The 25,692-nt window shown below is 49.6% G+C and overlaps 2 protein-coding genes across 7 annotated transcripts in view; one reads left to right on the top strand and one right to left on the bottom strand.

Moving 5' to 3' along the window:
- Nucleotides 1-16,900, top strand: part of INTS10 (integrator complex subunit 10) — a 29,509-nt gene extending 12,609 nt beyond the window's left edge. For 5 of the 6 annotated variants that reach the window (XM_055416682.2, XM_055416686.2, XM_088832687.1 and 2 more), the window contains 9 exons: nt 1,421-1,574; nt 2,930-3,012; nt 4,023-4,175; nt 5,511-5,619; nt 9,129-9,208; nt 10,721-10,883; nt 11,738-11,831; nt 14,491-14,568; nt 16,533-16,900. In XM_055416682.2, the coding sequence (XP_055272657.1) occupies nt 1,421-1,574; nt 2,930-3,012; nt 4,023-4,175; nt 5,511-5,619; nt 9,129-9,208; nt 10,721-10,883; nt 11,738-11,831; nt 14,491-14,568; nt 16,533-16,689 (1,071 nt within the window). In that variant the 3' untranslated portion in view covers nt 16,690-16,900. The remainder of the gene's footprint in view (nt 1-1,420; nt 1,575-2,929; nt 3,013-4,022; nt 4,176-5,510; nt 5,620-9,128; nt 9,209-10,720; nt 10,884-11,737; nt 11,832-14,490; nt 14,569-16,532) is intronic. The other variant, XM_055416684.2, reaches the window with a different exon arrangement.
- A 7,286-nt stretch (nt 16,901-24,186) lies between these two features.
- HGSNAT (heparan-alpha-glucosaminide N-acetyltransferase) overlaps nt 24,187-25,692 on the bottom strand; it is a 30,505-nt gene continuing 28,999 nt past the window's right edge. Inside the window, exon 18 of the mRNA XM_055416688.2 lies at nt 24,187-25,274. Coding sequence (XP_055272663.2) covers nt 25,093-25,274 — 182 coding nt within the window. The 3' untranslated portion in view covers nt 24,187-25,092. The remainder of the gene's footprint in view (nt 25,275-25,692) is intronic.

Genomic DNA, 25,692 nt, shown 5'->3' on the forward strand with positions numbered 1-25,692 from the left:
GGATCAATTTCTTCTGTATAGCAAATTGATTCGGTTATACATATTGTCTTTTCAGATTCTTTTCCATTATGGCTTATCACAGGATACTGAATAGAGTTCCCTGTGCTATACTGTAGGACCTTGTTGTTTCTGTCTCCTATATGTATGTATGTATGTACGTATATATGTATATGCATCTGTTAATCCCAAACTCCAGTCCTTCCCTTTCCCAACCTCTCCCCCCAACAACCACAAGTCTGTTTTTGTTTCATAGATATGTTTATTTCTACATATTTTTTAATGATCTTAGTGGGGTAAAAATCTACAGGGAGAATTTAATTTGGGTCATTGAATTAATAAAAATGACTTTGGTGGAACAGAAGATTCAAGAAATTTTCTTTACTTGTTTTCAGCAAAAAGTCTGACCATACTCAATGGCATTTACAATAGTTGGCTTTCCCTGAGGCCCTCTTTTTTCTTCGACTTTATATTATTTGAGATGAAAAGCAAATTACAAATCTTCATTATTAAATAAAATGAGTAAGTGCAGACAAATGGACTCCTAGCCAGACACCTTGCATTGGGTGGCTGTTGGAGAAGGTATATGCAGTGAGCAAAAGTTCACTTTTAATAATTCAGTTTCTCTCAATTATTTCTCAGAGGACTCAGGCTTTAATTTTTGTTTCACTACACAACAAATTGTTTTTTGAAAGCAAATTAAATAATGTCACGTATTGGAAAAAAGTAAACTTTAAAATAGGTACTACTTAATTAAGGTGTATCCCTAAACATAAAAATGTAAGTTTTGGCTTTTATAACATTAATATGTTTTTAAGTTATTAGAAGTTTTAACTCTGTAGCTTTACTGTGAAGCTGCCATAACCTTAGTATTTTATCCTTAGTATTTAGCCTTAGAATTTTATCATCAGAAAACCGTAATTCTAAAAATAAAAATTGAATGCATGAAAGGATGAAAATTTTATATTATCTTTTAATATTGTTATTTTTATATTGTCTTTTAAAATTGTTAAATTCAAAATATTTTAGTATACTCATGATCGTATCCTTTGATATAAAATTCATACAGTAATCCGAGTTGACATCAGCAATAAACATAATAATGTTCAAGTAGTGACTTATTTCCAACCCTCGGGTACTCTTGCCTGGAAAACCCCATGGATGGAGGAGCCAGGTAGGCTGCAGTCCGTGGGGTTGCGAAGAGTCAGACACGACTGAGTGACTTCACTTTCACTTTTCACTTTCATGTGTTGGAGAAGGAAATGGAACCCACTCCAGTGTTCTTGCCTCGAAAATCCCAGGGACAGGGTAGCCTGGTGGGCTGCCATCTATGGGGTTGCAAAGAGTCGGACACGGCTGAAGCAACTCAGCAGCAGCAGTGGCTATTTCTGTAACTTTAATCATGTTCTTCACATTCTCTAAGAGTTCAGACGACGAAGACTGTTCAGCAAAAGGAAGGAACCGTCACATCGTCATCAACAAGGCAGAACTTGCTAACTCCATCGAGGTGTTGGAGAGCTTCAAGCTGGCCAGAGAGAGCTGGGAGCTCCTCTATTCCCTGGAATTCCTGGACAAGGGTAAGGCGTACTTGTCCTGTTGTGATATTTCAGTTTTCAAATGGAATCATCACACCAAAAAAATTCATTATTCTACTCGAAATGTCAAGTCACTAATGGCTAAGTAAATTGATTATGGTAGTTCACATGTTTTAGGATCATTTTTGAGCAAGAAATCCACAAGCAGTTATAAATATTCAAATGACCGTTTTCCTCTTAACTGCTACACTGGGTAATATGTTATAATCAGAGTTGGGGTGGAGTGGGAGGGAGAGTTTTTGGTCTCTTAAAATTTATATTGCTGGCCTTTTTCTTTGCTTGCTGGGTTTGTTCTGTGCTTTTTCTGTCCCCCTGCGTTGCATCTTCCTCCAGCCACATGTACGAAGGTTACAGGCGGCAGTACTCTTCTGTCTGCATTAATTCCATTGCCTGAAAGTGAAAAGCTCAAATTCCAAACACTGCAGGAAGCCTGTTTTGAGTATAGATGTAAATAAGAGGGAGTTTCTCTGTGTGATATTTACACTAGTGAGTATTTCAACCTTACTTCAAAATGACTGGCACTTGGCTAACCAGCATATTTTTCTATACTTTGGGATCAAGGCCCTGACTTTCCTTTTGGCCAGCGGACATTGGTCCCTGGCCTGCTTCTGGCATGTGCCTCTCCCGATGCTTTGTCTGGCGTGTCATCATGTTTTCTAGTAAACACCGCATCACCCGATTTGTCCTTGTCACGTCTAGAGTTGTGAGCAGGTTTGTGACTTTTGGAGGGGATTTTTTTCTTTAGTTATAGGTCAGCTTTTAAAATAATAAATAAAACTCTTAGTGTCGTGTGTTGACTGTTTTAACCAGGTGAAAGCAGAGTAGCTTAAAAGGTGAATGAAGTTAATGTGTGAAAAGCACTTTGAACGGCTCTTATTAGTGCATGGTGTATGCTTGGTGCGTGTCACTGCCTAATAACGTTTCTCACGCATTACTGGTCAGGATTCGTTCTCAGCTGTTAAAGAATCCACCTGCCAGTGCGGGAGATGCAGGAGACCCAGTTCGACCCCTCGGTCAGGAAGATCCTCTGGAGAAGGGAATGGCTACCCACTCCAGTTCTCTTGCCTGGAGAATCCCATGGACAGAGGAGCCTGGTGGGCTACAGTCCACGGGGTCACAAAGAGTCGGACACGACTGAGTGACTGGCACTGCCACTTTGATTCTGCCCTAACTTTACCCTCTGATTAAAAGTTCAGACCAGTGTTTTAGGAATCAAAGTCTAAAGTTGCATCCATGTTTTGGTAATTTGTCTCTGTAACTGTTGCTCTCTTGATGGGTATATCAGATGCTTCTGTGTTACATATCTTTGATAAATTTGTTTTTGAATTCTTGCTCAGAATTTACAAGAATTTGTTTGGCGTGGAAGACGGATACTTGGCTCTGGCTGAGAATCTTCCTCAACGATATGATCATCTATCAGGTAATGTGTGTTTATAAGCACCTGTGTCCAGACAAGACCATGATTTCCTGAGAACATCTTCAGCGTGAAGGTGTGTGTGTGTTCCCTCCCGCTTTGAAGACCAGTGTTCTGTCTTCACTGGCGGGGGACTGTGCTCCCCCATCATCTCAGAACAGCTCCCAACGACAGGCCCACATCTCCTGTGTTACGTGTGGTGTGTCCCATCACCCTCTCTGTAGACGTCAGGGTTTACTTTTCAGTGAAAGGCGAGCCCTGCTCAGCCCCCCTGCTCCAGTGGAGCCCGCTGCCCAGCTCTGCTGTCCTTGAGTGGGACCTGCCCAGAGGAGACCGAGGACTCAGTCCCGAGACAGAGAGGCTTCGGGCCTCTGTTGTGAAAATGGGCAGGTTGCTGCTTCCAGCCTTCATGAAGGAGAAATAGTCAGATATTTATAAAGAAAGAACGTGAAGTCACTTAGTCGTGTCCAACTCTTTGTGACCCCATGGACTGTAGCCGACCAGGGTCCTCTATCCATGGGATTTTCTAGGCTAGGGTTCTGGAGTGGGTTGCCATTTCCTTCTCCAATTTATAAAGAAACGGCATATTCCAAAATGTACTTTTATCAGAGAGCTTGTGTTATTTTATTTCCTCTCAAGAATTAAGACCAGAAAGAAAAATCTTTGTGTTTATAAGGTATCTCCATACAGATCCTCCACTGGCTTTAACTAAGTGGGTTTGATACTGTTGCTAAGTCTCCTTCCCCTTCTCACTTGGTTCAGCAGAAGTACCTGATTTGGAGTTGCTTGCTAGTGGCCCTGGAAGGTTTTTCTTTTAATTATTATTATTATTCAATTATTTATTTTACTTTGTATTGATCTTAAAAGGATGTATGAAGATCGTTTGTGAAGATGCATATCATAAAAGAGTACTTTCTCAGGACAGCTTATGAAGGCACATAGAATATAAGAGCAAAAAAGGATGTTTTTTTTCTGATGGCCGTGTTTCTCCCTCCTTGCTGTTGTGACTTTCTCAGGGTCAATATAAGAAGGCCATCGCCAGCTTGCACCACTTGGCAGCTCTCCAGGGATCACTTCCTCAGCCACAGATCTCGGGGCAGGGCACCCTGGAGCATCAGAGGGCACTCATCCAGCTGGCCACCTGCCACTTTGCTCTGGGGGAGTACAGAGTGAGTCCTGGGTGCCTGGCGGGTGTGGGGACCCTCCTGGGTGCCTTCGGCGACCCTGGCTTCCTCTTTTCCCTGGAGTAGCTTTTTAATCCCATGCATATTTACTTGAAACTTGCTCTTTCTGCCTAGATTTTATTACTTGATCTGCTGGTGAAAAAGAATAGTGATTCTATTTTATTTAATTTCCTACTTTCCATTGCGTACCTGAAGTCAGGAGATGGGTATTGAGGAATGGCGGCATTTAATTCTGAGTTCACTCTTGCCCCTACCGCTTAATTGGCTCTCTGTCTACTCCAGAGTTTTAAGTTTTTAGCTGCCCAGCTGCACACCTCTCGAAGCTGGAGCCTCATGACCCTGTGGCCATGGGTGGTGCTGTATGTGCCGGAATGCCAGCCCCTCAGCCCAGGCGGTTAGCTAGGGCTTGGGCAGCTGAGCCCCAGGTTCATCTATTTCCAGCTCTAAGCAGCCTTATAAGTATTTTCTGGACGTGCCAAGATATGAAAAAGGGTGGGAAGCAGGGATTTAAGATTGCACTTCCTCGTCTGTATAATGAAGGTAATAGGAGGGTTGTGCCTGACACACAGGGAATGCTCCCTCCGCGACCCTGTCCCTCTTGGAGTTTGATGGGTGGACCAAGGGTGACGCCCCACTCTCTGTGGGTCGAGAGTGCCTGCTCGGTGGGGCACGGGGGCCACCGCTTCTCCACTAGTGTGCCATCTGCCCAGTTTCACACCTGTTTCCTAAACCACACCCTTAAGTGACTCCAAAGCCCGTGCACAGCCCTCCCCGCATCTTTCTTTCCTCTGAAAACCCTTCTTCTCTTTTCTACATATAAAAACCCTCCCTGCTTTAAGGCTTACATCAGGATAACCGTCCTGCCTAAAACTTCTCCTGCTAGTTTATTACCGTGTGTGTGTTTCTACTTCATTTTAAATTATGCTCCTTTACTTTCTGTCCCATTTTGTTATTTCTCTGTGCAGTGAGTTAGGAAATGTCTTTAAGACAGGGGTGTACTTCTTTTGGATTCCACGGTGCTGTCGTACACCTTAGTAGTTTGGTTAATACTCGATTAGTTTTTAAGTTTTGTTCTTTTGTTGTTTAACAGCAGAGAGTGGGTCCATGTTCCCTGAAAGGTCTAGTGCATGGGTTTAATCTTAGTTATGTTTCCACGTTCACTATCAGGCAAACAGCAGTGACTACATGGGGTCCTGGGGCCACCAGTGCTCCCCACCTGTGTGCCCAGGCGGCCCTCTGTGTGCTGCAGAGACTTTAGTTAGGAGACGCGGTTTCTGTCAGAAATGTACAGTTGGTTCCTTCTGGTCCTGTCTTCCCCAGATGGCGTGTGAGAAGGTCCTCGATCTGATGTGTTACATGGTCCTTCCCACCCAGGACGGAGGCAAGTCCCAGGAGGAGCCCTCCAGAATAAAGCCCAAGTTCAGAAAAGGTACCGCGACAAATCCTATTTTTATTTTCTAGAAATAGCTCTAGGACCCACCGCTGGGAGGTTTTTTTTTTACAGTTCCTACAGTTCCTGACAAGGTGACGCCATGAGGTCTGCAGAGCTTGGCAAGTTGTGTAAGAAGCAGAGTGCTCGCCAGGCTTCTCTGGGCTCTGGGTTCACAAGCAGCCGTGTGTCTGTCCTCTGTCCGACGTTCTCTTCCTTTCCTGAATGGGCTCTCTTCGAGGAATATCAGAGAACTCCTTTTCTGATCTTTACCAATTGCAGGAAACTTTGTCATGATTAGTGGAGAAGGATCTCTCAGCGTATCTCAGGCTGCTTTGAGCTTCACTTCAAGTTGCTCATTTGTTGAAAAATTACATAAGTTGAGCTGTGACACTTCACAGGAAAGGAAGAGGACCCCACTGTCCAGATCTCAGTTCCATCTTAGAGGTGAAAAAGATACACCCTTATACCCAAGCCCAGTAGAAAACAGGGAGTGATAAAGACAAGACCAGAAGTCAGTGAAATAGAAAAAAACAGAAGGAAACTAATAAAGCCAAAAGTTAATGAAATTGATGAACCCGTAACAAGACTGATCAGAATGACAGTGATTGCAAATGACCAATATCAGGGATGGAAGAGGGAACATCACCCTGGATCCTGCTGAAATCAGAAGGACAGTAAGAGCATAGGTTGTAAATAACTTTATGACAATAAATTCAACAATTTAGATGAAATGGAAAAAATCCTTCAAAAACACAGCTTACCAAAATGGACACAAGATGAAATCGAAAATCAGAACATTTTATATCTATCAAATTAAATTTGTCATCAAAAACTTTCCCACAAAGAAAATTCTAGGTCCAGTTGGCTTCACTGTGAATCCTGTCAAGCATTTAGGAAGAAATAACTTCAATCCTGTATGTAGTTTTTGAGAAAATAGAGGAAGAGAGAACACTTATCCCTTCAGTTTTTAAGACCAGCGTTAACCCTGACAGCACAGCCAAACAAGAGCATCACAAGAGAAGAACATTAAAGGCCAGGGTCTGTCACGGTCATAGATGCCAAAATTCTTAACAAAATATGAGCAAATACAGCAGCATGTAAGAAAGATGAGACATAACAGCTGAGTGAATGCAGAGACGGTTTAACCCAGGAAAGCCGATCAGCACAGTTCATCACATTTGCAGATTAAAGGAGAAAAATCATAAGATTGTCTTAATAGACGCAGACAGAATTTAATTATGTCTGCATTTATCATTCACAATTAAAAGCAAATAACTCAGTAAACTAGAGAAAGGAGGAAAACTTCCGCAACATCTTTCTTAGCTATGAAATACTGAGTGCTTTCCCCAAGACCAGCAGCGGTGCTGGTGTCTGCCGCCAGCACCTCAGTGCAGCCTCCTGGGGATTCTCACCAACATAATAGGCAAGAAAAAGGAAGGTCGGAAAGGAACCCTCTTTATCCACAGCTACATGTTTGGCCGTGTAGCAAAGCCTGAGGACTCTCTAGATCAAATAACATCAAAACCCATAAAATACTAGAGATAAAGTCAATGAAATATTGCCCAAAACTGCTTGGGAGGATTCTCCACCTACCATTAGTACAGGAAATTCAGGTTAAAACAATAAGCTGTCATTTTACATCAGGATGCAGAGCATGAAGGATGGCTGTGTTGACCATCAGGACGTGAAGATCCACATCACCCATGTGCTTCTGGAAGGCGCATAAATTCATGTGGTCGGTTTGAAGACCAGCTTTGCAGACCAGGTCACACATCTCACTGCCTGATTATGTGCCCCTTCTGGATTCAGACCTATCGGTGATTTCCAAACATGGGCCCTCACCTCCTGGGTCGTGGATTTTCAACTAGAAATTTTCTTTTTTAGTGAGATAGGCTGTAAATATATTATTAAAATGAATGTATCTCCAGTAAAATGGATAAACCTTATTTCAAGAACCTTTTGTTTTAGGTATACAGTTGACCCTTGAACAATGCAGGAGTTAACCCAAGGGCTCTGACCCCCTCTCTCCTCCTGCCACCCCCAGTAGTCAAAAATCCAGGTACTTTTCTCTCTCTGCCTCAGAACCCGGAATTGGTGACTTACCCCAGGCAGGAAGCTGCAACAGTTTGGACAGGATCAGGGCTTAGACCCTAGTTCTTCTGATTGTACACGCTGTGATCTGTAATCCCGCAGTTAGTTCATTTAGAGATCTGTAAAGTGAAAATGCCGGTACTGTGTTTACTGAAAAATCCACATACAAGTGGTCCCATGCAGTTCAAACCTGTGCTGGTCCAGGGCCAGCGGTGTGAACATGTGTAAGTGTGTGTGCATAGGATCCACATGAAGGCAGTGTCTCTGTTTTTGCTGCTGCTTGCCCTTGGAGTAGAGAAGGATTTAGGACAGAAGGAACACACCCCATAAAGGAAAGGACTAAAGTCTTGGTGTGAAAAATAGCCACTGCTCTTCCTACAAGTATGCAGACATATATACATAAGCATGTTTACTTCAGCACTGTTTGTAATGGTGAAAGTGGGAAATGCCAGTGTTAACTGGAAAAGAATGGATAAATCAGTGGGGGTCTGTGTTACCAACAGAACATTATGTAACATGGAAAACCAACAAGCTCGAGTCACAGGTGTCATATCAGTGGAGGGAGGCGCAGGCTGAGACACCATTTATACAGCAGACTGGAAACATGAGGAACGTTCCTCTGAGGTGTATGGATGCAGAGTCCTGCATGGCGAGCACGCAGTGTACGTAGGAATGCTGAGCTCCTCATTCAGAATAGCCCTTACCTCCAGGGCTTCCCTCTTAGCTCAGTTCGTAAAGGATCCGCCTGCAATGCAGGAGACCCCGGTTCAATTCCTGGGTTGGAAAGATCCCCTGGGGAAGGGATAGGCTACCCACTCAGGTATTCTTGGGCTTCCCTTGTGGCTCAGCTGGTAAAGAATTTGCCCACAATGCAGAAGACCTGGGTTCGATTCCTGGGTGGTGAAGATCCCCTGGAGAAGGGAAAGACTACCCACTCCAGTATTCTGGTCTGGAGAATTCCATGAACTGCATAGTCCATGGGGTCGCAAAGAGTCGGACAGGAATGAGCGACTTTCACTTTCTTTCCAGGGAGAGGGAGGCAGGGATCAGAAGAGGCTCACAGAAGGCGAACTGGACTTGTGATGCTGTGTATGAAAATCTAAAAACTAAACCCAGTGTCAACATTTTATGAAACCTGAGTGATAAAGCACACTGGTGTTTGTGATATTGTCTTGTCATTTTCTGTATATTTCAAAGGTTTCCTAATAAAAGGTATTTAAGCAATTTTAGAAACTTAGATTGAGACGTGAAATCCAGAGACGATTCAGAAACCACTTTCACCTTCACTGAGTGTAATTGTGGTTTACTGTGTTTGAGGCCGTGTGACTGCTGCTTGCCCTTCTTGTTGTCAGGAAAGCACCTTAATCATTCGCCCCTCTAAGCTGTCTCCTTTGCCTGTTGTGGACTTTTCTCAGGTTCGGATCTGAAGCTTCTGCCTTGTACCAGCAAGGCCATCATGCCCTACTGCCTGCACTTAATGTTGGCTTGTTTCAAGGTAAGCGCCACGTTGATCAGCATGTTGCTGTTACTGTTCAGTCCCTCGGGCTGACTCTCTGCGACCCCGTGGACTGCAGTAGCTGGGCCCCTCTGTCCTCCACTGTCTCCCAAAGTTTGCTCAGGCTTACGCCATTGAGTCGATGATGCCGTCCAACCATCTCATTCTCTCTGCGCCTTCCCTTGCCAGCATCAGGGTCTTTTCTAGTCATTCGGGTCTTTGCATCGGGTGGCCAGAGTATCGGAGCTTCAGCATCAGTCCCTTCCAGTGAATATTCACAGTTGATTTATAGGATTGATTGCTGTGATCTCCTTGCAGTTCAGGGGACTCTCAAGAGTCTTCTCCAGCACCACAGTCCGAAAGCATCAATTCTTCAGCACTCAGCTTTCTTTATGGTCCAATTCTCATGTCTATACACGACTGCTAGAAAAGCCACAGCTTTGAGTGTGCAGACCTTAGATGGCAAAGTGATGTCTCTGCTGTTCAATACACTCTCTAGGTTTGTCGTAGCTTTTTTTCTAAGGAGCAGGCATCTTTTAATTTCATGGCTGCAGTCACCATCTACAGTGATTTTGGAGCCCAGGTATAAAATAAAGTCTGTCACTGCTTCCACTGTTTCATGATTATCATGAAAGGAGTTTAATTCAGAGGATTGTTCTGATGATCTGGAGTGACTCAAGTTGAGAGCCTTGAGCACACGTTAGTTTAGTCTTTTGACAGCATGTTGGTACAGCGACGGAAGCCGTGGGAGGAATAAACAATATTTATTAACTGTCAGCTCCACTAGGCAGAGAAGAGTAGGAAATAACCTCTGTCCTGGAAGCGCAATATTACCTATTACTCCAGGTAGCAGTGAGGCAGACACGCAAGTAGCCTTGCCTGTCGTGATGTCCAGTCTTTTACGAATTAGCCTGCATGTCGGGATGTACTCGCTGCAGTAGATGGGAGCACAGGTGCTCTTGGGCTCAGAGGGCTGTGAGTTTATCATCCTAGAGTGAGGGCACCAGGATGACCGCGTGCAGAGGCCCCCAGAGCTGGCGCGTCTCAGGACGGTTGACGGAACGCAGGGCTGGGGCGGCCGGGGGTGGACAGGCTGAACCGCCTCGGCACTAATCCCCAGCCCTCGCTCTTGGTCTGCACTGGGCGGCAGAAGCAGCTTGGAGTGACTGGGCAGGGCTGCTGATCCCGACCAGGAAGCCCTCTGACGGTTTCTCACTTCGCGTTCCTGCCTCCTCCCGCCTGCCCCGTCCTCGGGTGTCCTCAGACCTTCTCTCCAAGGGCTCCTCTCCCCGCCCTCCACCCGCCACCCAGCCCCTTAAGAGAAGCCCCCGATCCTTCCCTCTGGCGCTCAGCTTCCTCCCGCCTCACCCCACGTTCAGAGCCTCCATCCCGCCTGCGTGACCGCTCCCACCAGGACGCCTGCCCAGGCGCTGGGGGGCCGGGTCCCTGGCTGGTCCCCTCCACGCCGGCCCCAGTCACCCCGTGACCACATCCCCCACCCCGTGCCCGCAGCTGAGAGCCTTCACGGACAGCAGGGATGACATGGCGCTGGGCCACGTCATCGTCCTGCTGCAGCACGAGTGGCCGCGGGGGGAGGCGCTCTTCCTGAAGGCCGTCGGTAAGGTCTGCCAGCAAGGGAGCTTCCAGTACGAGAACTTCTTCAATTACGTCACAAGTATCCTTTCCCCTGTCTGAGCAGAAGAAACTGTTTTTTTAAAGGATAAACGCGTGGGACAAGAGTGAGTGAACCCTTTGGGGGAGAAACAGTGGTGTCAGTGATGTGGGGAGAATGGAGGAGTGGTGATCCGAGATGGGATCGTGGCTGTTGCTCTTGTGAAAGGAGAGACCTCAGAGAGGAGTCGGGAATGTCGGCAGCCCCGGTCCCTTTTCCAGTTGCAGCGACTTCTTCGGAAGGTGGCCGGCATGCCTGAAGGGTGCCCAGTGGCGGATGGGCCGCAGGGCGTGGTCGTTCATTGGCCTCCACCTGGGGAGGGGCCCCGGGGTCCATGGTCACAGCAGCAGGTGTCACGGGTGCGCTGAGTGCCCACCAGAGATGCTGCCCCACCAGCACCTGCTTTCATGACGGGGAGTGTTGGACTTGGTACTGCTGATCAGGGAGGAGCACCTTAGGATCCAAGGTCTGGTGTTCACACTTGGCTTCTCTTACATTTGCAAGGAGCCTGACATCCCTGTCCAGGTGCCTAGAGCAGTTTCTTAACCCTTGGGTAGAGGGGTGGAAATAACACCCCTGCCACCCTCCCTTTTCTTTTCTTTTTTTCATTTTTTATCAAGAAAGCAAAAGGTGTTGTTTTTATGACCATACAGACTGTTTAACCATCTGTATGAAAACTGTAATTCTCTTTGGGAGGGAGTTTGGTTGGCATAGGAATCGTTGGTTTGGACTCAGGCAGGCCCAGGTTGCTGGTGGGGTGGCCGTGGACCAGTTACCCAGGAACTGCGAGCCCATGTCGGCCTCCGAGAGAGCAGGGCTCCTGGCTCTCACACGTGGTTCCCTGACCCTGGCCTCAGATATCGACATGCTGGAGGAGTTCGCCTACCTGAGAACTCAGGAAGGTGGGAAGATCCATCTGGAACTGCTGCCCAATCAAGGAATGCTAATCAAGTAAGCCCCCCAACCCCCGTCTCCTCCTTTGTGTGTGTGTCGGAAGTGTTTGTAAATTTCTGTAGTTCTCAGACATTTAGTAGGAAGGAATCCAAAAGTCTGTTTTTAAGAAGTTTTGACTCCAGGGATCCTTTTGAACTTGGCATTTCCTTAACTACATTTCTGATGGAAGCATGTTTAAATTGGGGTAGTTGTGTTACTTTTGATACTTTTTTCACTAGACGAAAGTCTTATTCACAGAATCTTTTTCCTATCTAAAACGTACAGACTGACCCTATAATTTCTGATTAGAACACTTTTCATTAAGAAAAGCCATGCTTTATCACAGTCGTGCTGGATTAGGGAAAACCTGCAGACTTGGTTTACACACTGCACTTGAGTTTCAGTGGTGATTCAGGCCCTCCCCAGTGAGCCGCCCGCTCGCATCAGGTGCCCCCCCCACCTCTGCAGCGAGGCTGGGGTGTGGTCTGGGCAAGCCCCCCTCCACCTGGGTGAAGTCAGTGACCATTTATGATTTTTAAATAGCTCACGACCCCCGCTTCTGCCCGCCGTCCTCATCGCAGTGTGGACAGTGCATCCTCCTCGCTGTAGACGGCCTCGCGTGCTGTGACGTGCGCTCCCCCTCTGCGTCCTGCACGGTCCGTGGGCGCCGGTCAGGGTCACCGTCTCTGCAGAAGACCGAGACCCGAGGGAGAGCAAAGTGCTGCCGAGGCTCAGACCCCCTCCTTCTCCTCCCTCAGGAGAGGGACGCGTTCTCAGTGGAAAGCAGAATTTGCATCTTGTTCCATCCATGGAGGGCGTTAGAAATGTCAGGAGAGGGAAGTGAGAGGCGTTCCTTCTGGATTCCCTAAACCTCAGGGTTGGGCACAGCCTGCATGGCGTCCTGTCAGGAATGGGAAGATGGGGGATGGGGGGGTGCTTGTCCTTCATCTTGCAGATGTCGCTAAATATTCTGAAGATTTAACATGCAGACGCAAGACCTGTACACGTTAGCTGGCTTAGGCAAGTGCACCAGACGCGCTTGTCTTCCTGCTCCGTGAGCTTCCCTCGAACCTGGGGAAGATAACTGCCTGGTTCAAAATATTCTTAACAGTGTTTAAGAACAAAGGTGGCTTTTTGACACGGGAACCTAGGTAACCCGTTTTGTGTTGTGACTGCCCGGTTTTGAGGCTGGATTCACAAACAACTTTGAGTAACTTTTCCTTTAATTCCCATGAACACACACCATACAAACTGTCATAATATAGAGACAGCCTCACTTGGATCAACTCCATTTAGTTCAGGTTAAACCTAAGTTTAACAGTCCTCCCAGCACTAAGCCGATGCTCAGCTGTGGAAGGTAAGAGATGGCGTTGTCAGACAATCAAGACTGACTCTCCCTTCTTCGGCCAGTTTTATTGAGCTGCTTAAGACACGGGGATGTGCAGACCAGCTCTCGGACAAGGGGTGAAGGCCAGGGCTGTTGGGCAGCCAGCGTGGCTGACTGTGGAGTGTTCAGGGCGAGGCAGAGACACAGCAGGCATTGCTAGGCTTTTGAGGATTAATTGTGCCCCCCGCCCACGGTTCGCATAACCCTCAATCTCTTCTGACGCCTTACGCCCTGTAGAAGACCACTCAGCTTCCTAGGAAACCTGCTCCTCCGTCAGTCTGGAAGCAGGCCTGGGGGCTCCTGCTTAGTGAGCTGACTGTGTGAATCTCAGAGTTCGCTTGAAATCTGCCTGTCAAATTTCTGATGAGAAACTCCTGCAGAGAAGCAGGCCGCCTGAGCCAGTTGAGGTACAATTAGAATCTCGAGTAAAACTGTCCCATTCCTTTTCCTTTTGGTTCGCAAACAAATTATCCGCAGCCATTACAGATCTTTCGGAGAGCCCCGCAGCTGAGTGCAGAGGTGTGGGGAGCAGAGGCCAGCCCCTCCTCGCCCCGGCCTGGACAAGGCTGCCTGTCCGTCCTGGTGTGGGGCGAGCGCTGGGGCCTGACGGCAGGAGGGACCAGCTCGGGTCTGCGCTCCGCGTATCTGGAGAGAAACGCTTCCCTGCAGACGCTGGCCGTGCCCTGGAGGCACTCGACTGAGCAGCCCAGACACTCCGTCCCCGTGGGTGCCCCGAGCTGGGCGCGGGCCGGTGCTCTCAGAGGTGACCCCGGCCAGCGTGTGGTTGTCACAGCACCCCACGAAGCTGCGGCCCAGACACTCCTTGTCCCACCTCCTGTTTCTTTTCTCGCTGCCTTGTGAGCTTTAAACTCAGCCTTTACCAGAAACATGGTCAGTCCCGTCAGTCTTCTTGGAAGGGCCTCTTCCACGTGGGGCTTCAGTCCCATCAGATGGTTCCGAAACGTCGCCAGGTTGCCCTGTGGGACTGGCGTGGTCACGACAGGCGTGGGGCCCTGCCCCTCCGTGGCCGTCCCGGGACACCATACCAGCCTCTTCCCCGGCGCCCCTTCTGCACCGGATCTCAGTGGGCTGAGCCGGGGCCTGGGCGCACGCGGGCCTCAGCCGTGCAGCCGGGGGCCCCCGTCCTCCCGAAGCCGCCGCGCGGGCCTGGGGCTGCCGGCCGTGTGCAGTTGGCCCCCTGTCTCATGCGTTTTCTCTGGAGTGTTGTTTTTTAAGTGCAGGCTGAGTCGGTGTGGGTGTTTGAATGCCGCTGTTTGCTGTTTTTTAAAGGCCTTCTAGCCCTCCCATGGGGTTACTGCAGCAGGAATTCTTCCCTGTGCTTCAGCCCAGCATACAGACTGCCGACAGGTACCACGCGGACACACCTGCTCATAGTGTGCTGTTTGTTGACATGTCTTACCGCCCATGGTTTCCAGCTCTTCGTTCCTCGGTGCCCTTTCTTCATGCTTTATTTAATTTTTTAATTTGTTCCGCATTCCTTGGCAAGCCATCTGGTTGTAATATTGTTAACATTCCTTATTTTTTTCCATAAGTTGCCAGTGTTTTTGTGTTCAATTTAAAAATCATTATGGATCTGGAAATAAGTGAACACTATATGAAAGTGTGTCAGGTTAAGCGCACATCAGATCAGGCACTAAACTACGGTTCTCTTTTCATAAAACATAAGGCATTTGGTGATAAATGTTTATGGCTAGCGGAACTCAGAAGTAAATTTTTATTCTGGGATTTCCAAATTCGTGCCCAGGGTTGAGGGTCCAGCCTCAGTGGGCTGGCTTTAGCAGAGTTATTTTCCTGACACTGACCTCACCTTTCTGAATTGAAAATAACTGGTAGGCAGGACACCACTTTTATTAACTGGTTTATCCTGGTCTTAAAACACAAAAGCTAATTCATTCTCTTCTTCATCCAGACTTACCAGAGCAATAGAAACTCTGATAGAAATGTAACTGCTCTTTGTATATGGAAACAGTCTGGCCTTGGGCCCACGCCCAGCAGGACATGGCGTCTTGTGATTACCAGCATGAAGGGGAGCCTTTGGTTGGAGGCACCCATGCCCTTCACTCAGGATCTGCAAACACCAGTGTCTTTCACTGGGTCAGAGGGCAGGCTCTCATTTGGGGCTGCAGGCTGGGTCCCCCAAGAGCCATGTCCCAGGGCGGCACAGAGGGGCTGCTTGTGCCCCCAGTGGGGCTCACTGGCCCTATGTCCTCCCTGCTGAGGAAGGCTGGACGTGTCCGTGGAGACCCGCGTTTGGGCCGTGGCTGTGCTGCTGAGCGCTGTGTAGTTCTGTAATGTGCCCGCAGGCGTGTAGAGGGCCTGTAGTACAGCACCCTTCTAAGCAAGCCCGGGTGTTTTATTCCTTCCGTTACACCGCAGCTTTTCACTTCTGTTGTTCTTACTTTATATGATTCGGGTTTTAAAAACAAACATTTTAAGAATGGTCTCAAACCTTTTAATTTTGGCCAGTACCCTCAAAGTCTAGTTTTAAATGCCTATGCCTGTCTGAGGGGAGTCAGGCAGAGGGCTGGGGATGGAGGTACCTTGTGTTGGTCTGAATCCACCCCATCACCGAGGGGTGGTTACAGCTCCTTTCCTCTGACTTGAACCCACTGAACTTTGCTAGGTGTTTCTTTTCCTCCTTCATGTCGGTGTCCGGGGTTCCCTCTGTGACCCCTTTCTCTGAGGCACACCCTCTGGGGCCCCCTGAGCAACCCGCCTGTGCTTCCCTGACTGGGGACTCCCGGGCCCCCCCAGAGCCCAGGAGGCTCTCCTTCAGGGACTCTGCTCCCCTGTGTCCGTGCCAGAGCCGCATCTCAGGACCCCAGCCGTGCCTGCTTCCCACACACAGGCCTGGCATCGCGGGGAGCAGAGTCGTGTTGGTGACCCAGGCTGTGTGGGGACCCCGGCCAGGGGTCACGGCCGCAGCCCCGCCCGCTCAGGCGACCCGCCCCCCGAGGCCGGCCTGGCTGGACCCGAGAGCCGTGTGGCCTGAGCAGTGAGCCCCGCGTCACCAAACCGTGTGCGAGTCGGGGGAGCCCAGCGTCAGAGCTGCGGGAGCCAGAGGCAGGCAGGCAGCGGCTCGCCGGACCTGTTCAGGCGTGTAGAACACTTGTCCCGAGTGGGGAAGGTGACGCTCCAGTTCTGAGGCCATCCTAGAAGGACCGGGCAGGTGGGGCTGTTTGGTCAGGGCGTTTTTCTTTCCAAAGCTCTCCGCTAGGTTTGAGGCAGGCTGTTCTCCTGCCCCGGGACCGCGGACCCGTGCGGCCGTGCTAACCAGCCGCCCGTTTGTCTCCCTGTCGCCGCCCCGCCAGGCACCACACGGTCACCCGGGGCATCACCAAGGGCGTGAAGGAGGACTTCCGCCTGGCCATGGAGCGCCAGGTGTCCCGCTGCGGGGAGAGCCTGATGCTCGTGCTGCACAGGTTCTGCGTCAACGAGAAGATCCTGCTGCTCCAGACCCTGGCCTGAGGGCCTCCTGCTGGGCCACTGGGCCGGGCGACGGACGGCTACTGCGCTTCAGGAGGAGGGGGCCTCCGGGTTCCGACCCCTCGGTCACTTAGAAGTAGTTCCCAAGAGTCTGAGAAGCTATTTCTATTTTTGTCACTTTTTGGGGTGATTTTTGTAAAACAAAAGAACTTGTTTTGTAAATAAATTGGGGTGTTTTTTTGTTTTGTTTTTACTTTTTAATTCTTATAAGTGTCTGAACAAGAGTGTCTTTTATTTAGAAAGACATTTCCTTCCACGATCTCAAGATTTTCTTTCGCACAGTTAGGCTTTGGTGAATATTAGGTTATCAACACCTAGACCTTTTCCTTCAGCAAGTTTTAATACCGAAAACCTTCATGCCAGAATGAATGAGAGTGAACTTCCAGTGAAGGTGCTGTGGGGGCCAGGGTGCGGTCCTGCCCAGAGGCCCAGGAAGGGTGTGGGGGACGCCTCCCGGCCCTGCAGCCCCCAGGCCGCTGACGCCCGGAGCAAGAGGGCCTGCCCACCAGCCCAGCTCTAGCCGGCCTCTCCTTTCTGAGTACCAGGGACGAGTTCCTGCCTCTGCCTCAGGCGTGTCCTGGGAGCAGGCATTGGCCCTCCCCCCGCCTCCCCGGGTGGTTGTAAAGATGGACATGCTTGGGACCAGAGCCTCCCACCTCCAAGTCCAACATGGTGTCAGGTTGGTTTCTGTCACTGTTTCTGAACTATCTGAGGTAAGCATCCCACAAACAGTTGTTTCTCGGGAGCCTAAAGAATGAAAGAGCTAAGAAGTTCAGTCACTGCTGGCAAAGTGGGTCCATTGGCCGCACGTGCAGCAAGCCAGACGCTGAGGTGCAGTGGTTTGCAGCCGAGAGGCAGGAGAACAGGTCTCTGAGCCGCCTGCCGAGGATGAGGGGCACGTGTTGTGTGAGCGGGGTGGCCGCAGGCACGGGGACAGATGAGGTGATAGCTCTTCTGTGCGGGGGCACCTGGGCTCCTGCCTCGGCACATTCACAACAGAGGCCCTGAACGTGATGTGAGGGAGGAGGCTTCTGATGGCAGAAGGCCGTTCACAGGAACCCCACACGGCCCCACCTTCAGGGTTGGGAGTCCCAACCAGGCTTAGCCACCTTGTGCTGGGCAGGAGCTAACTCCAGGCTCCCAGGCTGCAAGAGGCCAGGAGGCTGTGCATTTAGAGGAAGAACAGAAAACAACCAAACTGAGCTTGTTGAGTGAAAACAGGCCACAGATGGAGCAGTTTTAACCTGTTCCCTTCACTGGAGTCCTGTGAGAGAAGCTCAGGAACTTGTTAGTCACTGGTTTTGGTCAACCCTCTGGAGCATGGCTTCATTACTTTGCATAAGAAGTTTATATAAAGGGGCTTCCCTGGTGGTCTAGTGGTTAAGAATTCACCTTGTAATGCTAGGGGACACAGGTTCAATCCCTGGTTGGGGAATTAAGATCCCGCATGCCACAGGACAACTAAGCCTGCTCACTGCATGAGCCCAACTAAGACCTAACACAGCCAAACAAATAAATGTTCTTTAAAATATTTTTTAAAAATGACCATACTGCTCAAGACAATCTACAGACTCAATGCAATCCCTATCAAACTACCAATGGCACTTTTCCACAAAACTAGAACAAAAGGTTTAAAAACGTGTATGGAAACACACAGGACCCCACCCAAATAAGCCAAAGGCATCATAAGAAACAAAAACAGAGGAATCAGGTTCCCAGACTTGAGACTATAGTACAAAGCTACAGTCATCAAAACAGTATGGTACTGGCAAAGAGACAGACACACAGATCAATGGGACAGGACAGAAAGCCTGGAAATAAGATCGTGCACCTATGGTTAATCTATGACCAAGGAGGCAAGAATATGAAATGGAAAAAAAGTCTCTTCAATAAGTGGTGCTAGGAAAAGTGGACAGTCGCTACATGTAGAACAAAATCAACGTTCTTAACATCATTATACAAGGATCAACTCCAAATAGATTAAAGACCTAAATGTAAGACCAGATACTATAAAACTCAGATGGAAATATAGGCAGAACATTCTTTGACATAAATCATGGCACTATCTTTTGGATCTATATCCTGCTGCTACTGCTGCTAAGTCACTTCAGTCGTGTCCGACTCTGTGTGACCCCATAGATGGAAGCCCACCAGGCTCCCCCGTCCCTGGGATTCTCTAGGCAAGAACACTGGAGTGGGTTGCCATTTCCTTCTCCAATGTGTGAAAGTGAAAAGTGAAAGTGAAGTCGCTCAGTCTTGTCTGACCCCTGCAACCTCATGGACTGCAGCCCACCAGGCTCCTCCATCCATGGGATTTTCCAGGCAAGAGTACTGGAGTGGCTTGCCATTGCCTTCTCTCTATATCCTAGTGTAACAAAAACAAATGAGACCTAATTAAATTTAAAACTGCACACAAAAGGAAACCATAGACAGGGGGAAAAGATAACCCAGAGAATACATTTGCAAATGATCACAACTGACAATCTTCAAAATATAGAGACACCTCACACAACTCAATATTAAATCACATAACCCAGTCAAAAACTGGGCAGAAGACTTAAATACGTTTCTCTGAAGATGACCAATGGCCAAGAACCACATGGAAAAAATGCTTGATATCACATATTATTCAGTTCAGTGCAGTCGCTCAGTCGTGTCCGACTCTCCGCGACCCCATGAATCACAGCACGCCAGGCCTCCCTGCCCCTCACCAACTCCCGGAGTACACTCAAACTCATGTCCACAGAGTCGGTGATGCCATCCAGCCATCTCATTCTTGGTCGTCCCCTTCTCCTCCCACCCCCAACCTTTCCCAGCATCAGAGTCTTTTCCAGTGAGTCAACTCGTCGCATGAGGTGGCCAAAGTATTGCAGTTTCAGCTTCAGCATCAGCCCAGGACTGATCTCCTTTAGAATGGACTGGTTGGATCTCCTTGCAGTATAAGGGACTCTCAAGAGTCTTCTCCAGCACCACAGTTCAAAAGCATCAATTCTTCGGCGCTCAGCTTTCTTCACAGTCCAACTCTCACATCCATACGTGACCACGGGAAAAACCATAGCCTTGACTAGACGGACCTTGGTTGGCAAAGTAATGTCTCTGCTTTTTAATATACTATCAAGGTTGGTCATAACTTTCCTTCCAAGGAGCAAGCGTCTTTAGGGAAATGCAAATCAAAAACTACAATGAGGTGTCACCTCACACCATCAAAAAGTCTGCATATAAATGCTGGAGAGGGTGAGGGGAAAAGGGAACTCTCCTCCCTGTCGGAAGGAATGGGAATGAGTGCAGCCCCTACGAAGAACAGTGTGGAGGCGCCTTAAACAACTAAAAACTGCGCAACCATATGACCAGCGGTCCCCACGGAGCAGCCACGCTCGTGTGTCACCACCACTGAGCCTATGCTCTAGAGCCTGGGAGTCGCAACAAGAGAAGCCCAAGCACCACCCCCGCTCTCTGCAGCTAGAAAAAAGCCCAGCAAAAAAGAAAACGTGCAGCAATGAAGACCCAGCACAGCCGAAGACGAACAAAATGATTTAAAAAAAATATCATCCTGTTGTTTTTACCATCGTGTGTATTGCCCCTAGCAACTTTCACAGTAAACACTCTTGACACTTCCTGGTTCCCTAATCCCTTCTTCAGATCAGTGTTTGGGGGCAGCACACATCAAAACAAGACTTTCTAACACCCACGTGCATAGGCACCAGATTAAAAGAGACCAATTATTATTATTATTTTTTAATTCAGTGGTGCCTGGGGTTTGTTAAACTGACACAAGCTGTCTCCTAGGTGGAGAGGATTTGGTACCACTTTACAGGGCTTCCCAGGTGGCGATAGTGATAAAGAACCTGCCTGCCAAGGTAGAAAGACATAAGAGATGTGGGCGGGTTTGATCCCTGAGTTGGGACGATCCCCTGGAGAAGGAAATGGCAACCCACTCCAGCATTCTTGCCTGGAGAATCCCATGGACAGTGGGAGCCTGGCAGGATACAGTCCATGGGGTCGCAAAGTGTCAGACACGACTGAAGGGACTTGGCAGGCACACACCACTTAACGAGCCAAACAACATACGGAGTTTAATCAGAAAAAAATTTCTTATGTATCAAAGTGGAAAGGTGTGACCACTGGCAAGATAAAATGCTACAATGAACAGCCATGAAAGATGGGGATAACAGAAAAAGAACTGAACTCTGTAGAGAAAGTCCTAGAGATCAGGACAGAATCCCACTGGCCCTGAGATGTTAACAGACACTGTGGGAAGCCATGTGCTGGGCCCCGCAGGATGGAGGCCAGCTGTCCTGAGAGCTGTGCTCGGGCTGGATTCTGCCAAGGAGCACTGGGGGGAGGCTGGCTGCTTCCGCATGTCTGCACATCTGCCGTGAAATGAGGTGTTACGGAGTCGGAGGCATCTTATGACACGATGCAAACATGCAAACGTAGCACATCTAATCAACTTTGAATTTGGAAATGCACAGCCTGGAGAAAAACAGTGTTTGGGAATGAATGCCCAAGAAAAACTGATTATCAGGAGAAAAATGTTGGCTCGGCCCGTCCGTGAAAACAGGTCACACAAACACACAGCTGAGACCACCATTGGCAGTGCCGTTGCCGCCTAATTCCAAACTCCAAACAAAGTTGTGTCTGAAACCCGACCTGCATTGTTCTAGGGCTGTGGCTCTACCGCTTAGGATTTTTTTTTAAAGCTCTACCCCTGGATTTTTACAATTGATGGAAACCACTTCTGAAAGGCATTTTGAGATGCTGAGAAAATTTCTCCAAGTCCGTTTGTCACCCATTTATTTGGGACGATACTAAAGGAAAAATAAAAGCTAGAATGTTGACTTTGATTTAAGCTAATACTGGGTGACACAAACTCGATCACTGCGCATTCGTGAGAGAGACCTTTCATGGGCCAGAGTGAAGGGAGGTAAAGTACAAGAGCAGCAACTTACTGACCTCTTTATAAAAAGTAATTTGGAATATACGGGCACAAATGAAAACACGATCTTAGGCTACGATAGCCCCGCTACAGAACAGCACGTTTTGCTTTGTTACTCAAGGATTCCACCCGACTTCCCCCAAAGATGCCCCGTGACAGGTGTTTTCTGCAGCCAGCGCCGCCCAGGGGTGTCCCCATCCCTCCCCAGGGAGATGCCAGCTGTCCCCACTCAGCCCGGGCCCAGCCAGGCCAAGCTCCCTGTCATGGCTGGTCTCACACAGTTTGGGGAGGGTTTTCCAGCCAAAAACGTTAGGCGCCACCAAGGGAACGCCTGCGCCCTCCCGTGTGGAGCTGAGTGTGTGCGGCTGTCCTGATGGCAATGGGGCAGCATCTGGGCCTCGGGGTTGAACTGGGGGCTGCTCGCCCCAGGACTACTTCCGGGTGATGCTCTCCTGCTAACCCAGCTGGAGCCAGAGTTCCTGCGCTTTTAAGCGCAAGACACCCTATCCGGCATTCTCCCCAGTTGGGTGCACTGCCTCTGCAGGGGGCCCTGCTCAGCCACACCCGCTGAGGTTCGGGGGGACACAGCCGTGACCACCCATGAAGGTGCCCTGCCAGAGGGGGGCCTCCTCAGAGAGGACTGCCCCTCACCCCCATGCACACAACACGTGTACTCCAGGTTATGCTAAAAGCCTGGTGGGCTGCCGACTATGGGATCGCAGAGTCGGACACGACTGAAGTGACTTAGCAGCAGCAGATGAAGACACACCCACCACCGCTGCTTTGCTTCCACAAATGTTGATTTGGTGCCTGCTCCACATGGGCACAGGGCGCGGGGCACTGCGTCTGCACTTGACGAACATGCAGACGGGCAAGGCCTCACCCTCCGTGAGCTCACGGTTCAGTGCGGGAGGCCGGTCCGGTACCCAGATGGCTGTCATGCAGGGCAGAAAGCGATAAACAGCTGGGAGGTTGACCCCAGTCACGTATTAGAGGACGCAGAGGAAAATAAATATTACTTTGGGACAAGAATAAGAGATGAGAGAAGATGCCCTAGAGGCAGCGGGCAAATGTGACAGCTCAGATGTCGACAGGAGAGAATGAAGAGGAAAAAACCTAACAGGACAACTAGTCACCGTCAGAGGCCCGGCTCCCTGAGGAGGTGGGAAGTGGGACCGGAACTGGGAAGCGGATACAAGGGCCAGGAGGAAGAAAGGGAGGTGCTCTGGGCTCAGCCAGGGATGGTTCTGCCTGCCCACAGCGCTGTTCCAGCTCCAGGGGAAGTTCTTACAAGGAGGGCATTTGATCTGAGAGCTTCCCCCATGACTCAAATCTGCCTGCCAATGCAGGAGACACGGGTTTGATCCCTGGGTTGGGAAGATCCCCCTGGAGGAGGGCTTGGCCACCGACTCTAGTATTCATGCCTGAAGAATCCCATGGACAGAGGAGCCTGCCAGGCTACAGTCCACGGGGTCACAAAGAGTCGGACACAACTGAGCAACTAAGCACAGCAACATTGCTTTATGAAGTATAATCCGTTTCCCTCCCCCAACCGCAAAAAGGCTTTTATTGTTGGAAAATTAAAGCAAAAACAGCTCTATGAACTAACTGATGAGGCCGTGTGAAAAAAGAATGGAAGTCAGCTCTGCAAACAGGTCATGTAAGTGCCTCGGTTTCTGAATGTCCACCTCCCGGGCTGACAGTTGGCTACACCCCAAAGGGTAACAGGAACCTGGTTCTGATAGAGGGAACGGATTCGGTAAACAGGACTGAAGGGCAGCCCTGGTTTACAAGGAGCGGGGGACACTTCCCAATGGCAGTTTCCCACCTACACTGCTCACGTTTTCCGTCTGACAAGTTGTCCACCTCCTCCCAGCACAGCCCACTCCACGATGCTGCCTGGGCCTCTCCAACAGTGATTTGCAGCACAGCCTGGGGCAGTAGAGAGTGACTTTACAGGAGGGACCCAGGGAGGGAGGCCAGGTCAAAAACGATTCCAAGAGTCTGGGCAAGAGCAGCAGGCGGTGACCGTGAGGACGAGGACTTCTGGTGGGAGCCGGAGACAGAGCCGAGAAGTCTCTACGACTGATCGCGGGAAAGGGGCGGACAGGAGGGAAGGCGGGGAAGCCAGAGGCGGAGCATCAGCTGTGTGCCGGGCTGGGGCAGCCCGAGCTGCAAAGTTCTGCGGAAGACAGACAGGGGCGGGGATGCCTGGATGCTGGCGGTCATGCAGGTGGAGGCGTCCTCGGGCAGGTACAAGTTGGGATGTAAGTTGGCCCAGAGACGGGGTAGCTGGAAAACACGTCATCCACGCGGGGCGACAGGGGACGGGCTGAGGTGAGCCCACCTCATCACGCAAGGATGCTCCGCAGCGCGACCGTTCTGCCACAGAGAAGCCCTGGACGCAGGACACTGCATCACGAGTGCTGCTCCTCTGCGTTCTCCACCTTCACACCCGACGGACGATTCTTTAGTTTGGTGATTCCAAGCAGGCAAGCTGCCTCCGCTGTGGAGGGTCATTCTGAAAGGAGTCACTCCAGGGAGAGCTTTTTAAACATCATTTATTTTGAAGCGTTTTCAGTAACAAAATGATCTAAGGATTCAGGAAAGCCACTGATGCCTCCCACCCCCCGAGTCTCGGGGCTGGAGAGGACCTGCCCGGCAAGGATGGCAGACAGTACGGGCTCCTCTCTTCCTAGAGACAGAGGATGGCTCTGGGGACCCCTCCCCTCCAGATACACAGACGGACGGACGGACGGGTGGGAGGCGGGTGGGCAGACAGACGGGGAGGTGATGAGCTCAGGGAGGTGCCTAAGTAGATAACTTGGTGAGGGTGGCCGGGAATCACGTGTCTACAGTGTCACTTGTTTTTCAAGTGGGGAAATGCAGAGCATGGCTTCTGAGGGAAAGGCATTTCTTTGGATCTACCCATACCTTACGGATCTGAAAGGATATTACTTGGACTTTCTTGGAATATTAAACTGTACGTAACCAAAATATAGCAGACTATGTTACTGTCCATGACACCCAGTGAGCTGCACACTCAGACACGGCAGCGATGGTGGCCTCTTGGTCTCTGGACAAGCATGGGACGACAAGTCTGCAGGGAACATGGTCAGTGAAAGCAGACCTGAGGCGGCTTTATCCGGCACAGAAGCCAAGGGGCCTGGTCATCCCTTGTGAAAAACTCAACCACACATCCTTAGAATGAAGCTCCAGAGGCATCCGTTCACACAGCAGATGGAGAGAAAAGACAATTAGGGTTGAGCGGTTTGAGTTCCACGCACACAGGCAGTTGGACGAGCCGCGTCCCAGTCAACCAGCCTGAGCGTATCCGCATCGCCCCCGTAACTGGGAAACACACAGCCCATCTGTTTTATAAGCAAGGACTCCTGTCAGTGATCCCTGGGGCCCAGCCGTTCTGCCAGAAACACATCTCGGCCAGGGCCTCAGATTTTCCAGAACACCTTCTTCTTATAGAGGACATAGGCAATGAGCACCCACAGGGCGGTGGCGACCGTGTTCTGCACGAGGTGCTCCCTGTGCGACTGCGGATCCCCCAGTTTCCACTGGAAGGGGAAGTAGTTGGCGAAGACCTCGTGACCCACGTACACCAAGATCGAGTTCATCCCTGGGGAGACACAGCTGGTCAGCCACCTAACTCTGGACGTTTGACTGTTCAGTGGAAAAAGAGAAAAAGCACCCACTTCTGCTATCAGCTATGGCCCAAAAACTAAGGGATGGGTATGTTAAGATTTGAGTATAAATGACATACAAAAATTAGAAAATACTCCTTTTGTTAAGTGTGACTCTGGAATACTAAATCTGAAAGTCAGAAATATTAACTTACCTTCTCTACCCAGAAAACCCGAGGACCAGAGAGAGTAGCTGTTACTGGACTCGGGGCTGAAATGAGTCACTGAACTCACCTGCTGCCTCTCGTTGGGCAGAAGCGCGGCTAAACCGCCCCCAGTGCCCCCGGGCGGCTCCTCCACATAGCATCACTCACGCGTCGTCTGCAGGGTGCGTGTGTGTGTGTGTGTGGGGTG

This window comes from Moschus berezovskii, chromosome 26 (genome assembly GCF_049115385.1).
Source record: "Moschus berezovskii isolate FMDL1 chromosome 26, NW_MosBer_1.0, whole genome shotgun sequence".
NCBI lineage: Eukaryota > Metazoa > Chordata > Mammalia > Artiodactyla > Moschidae > Moschus > Moschus berezovskii.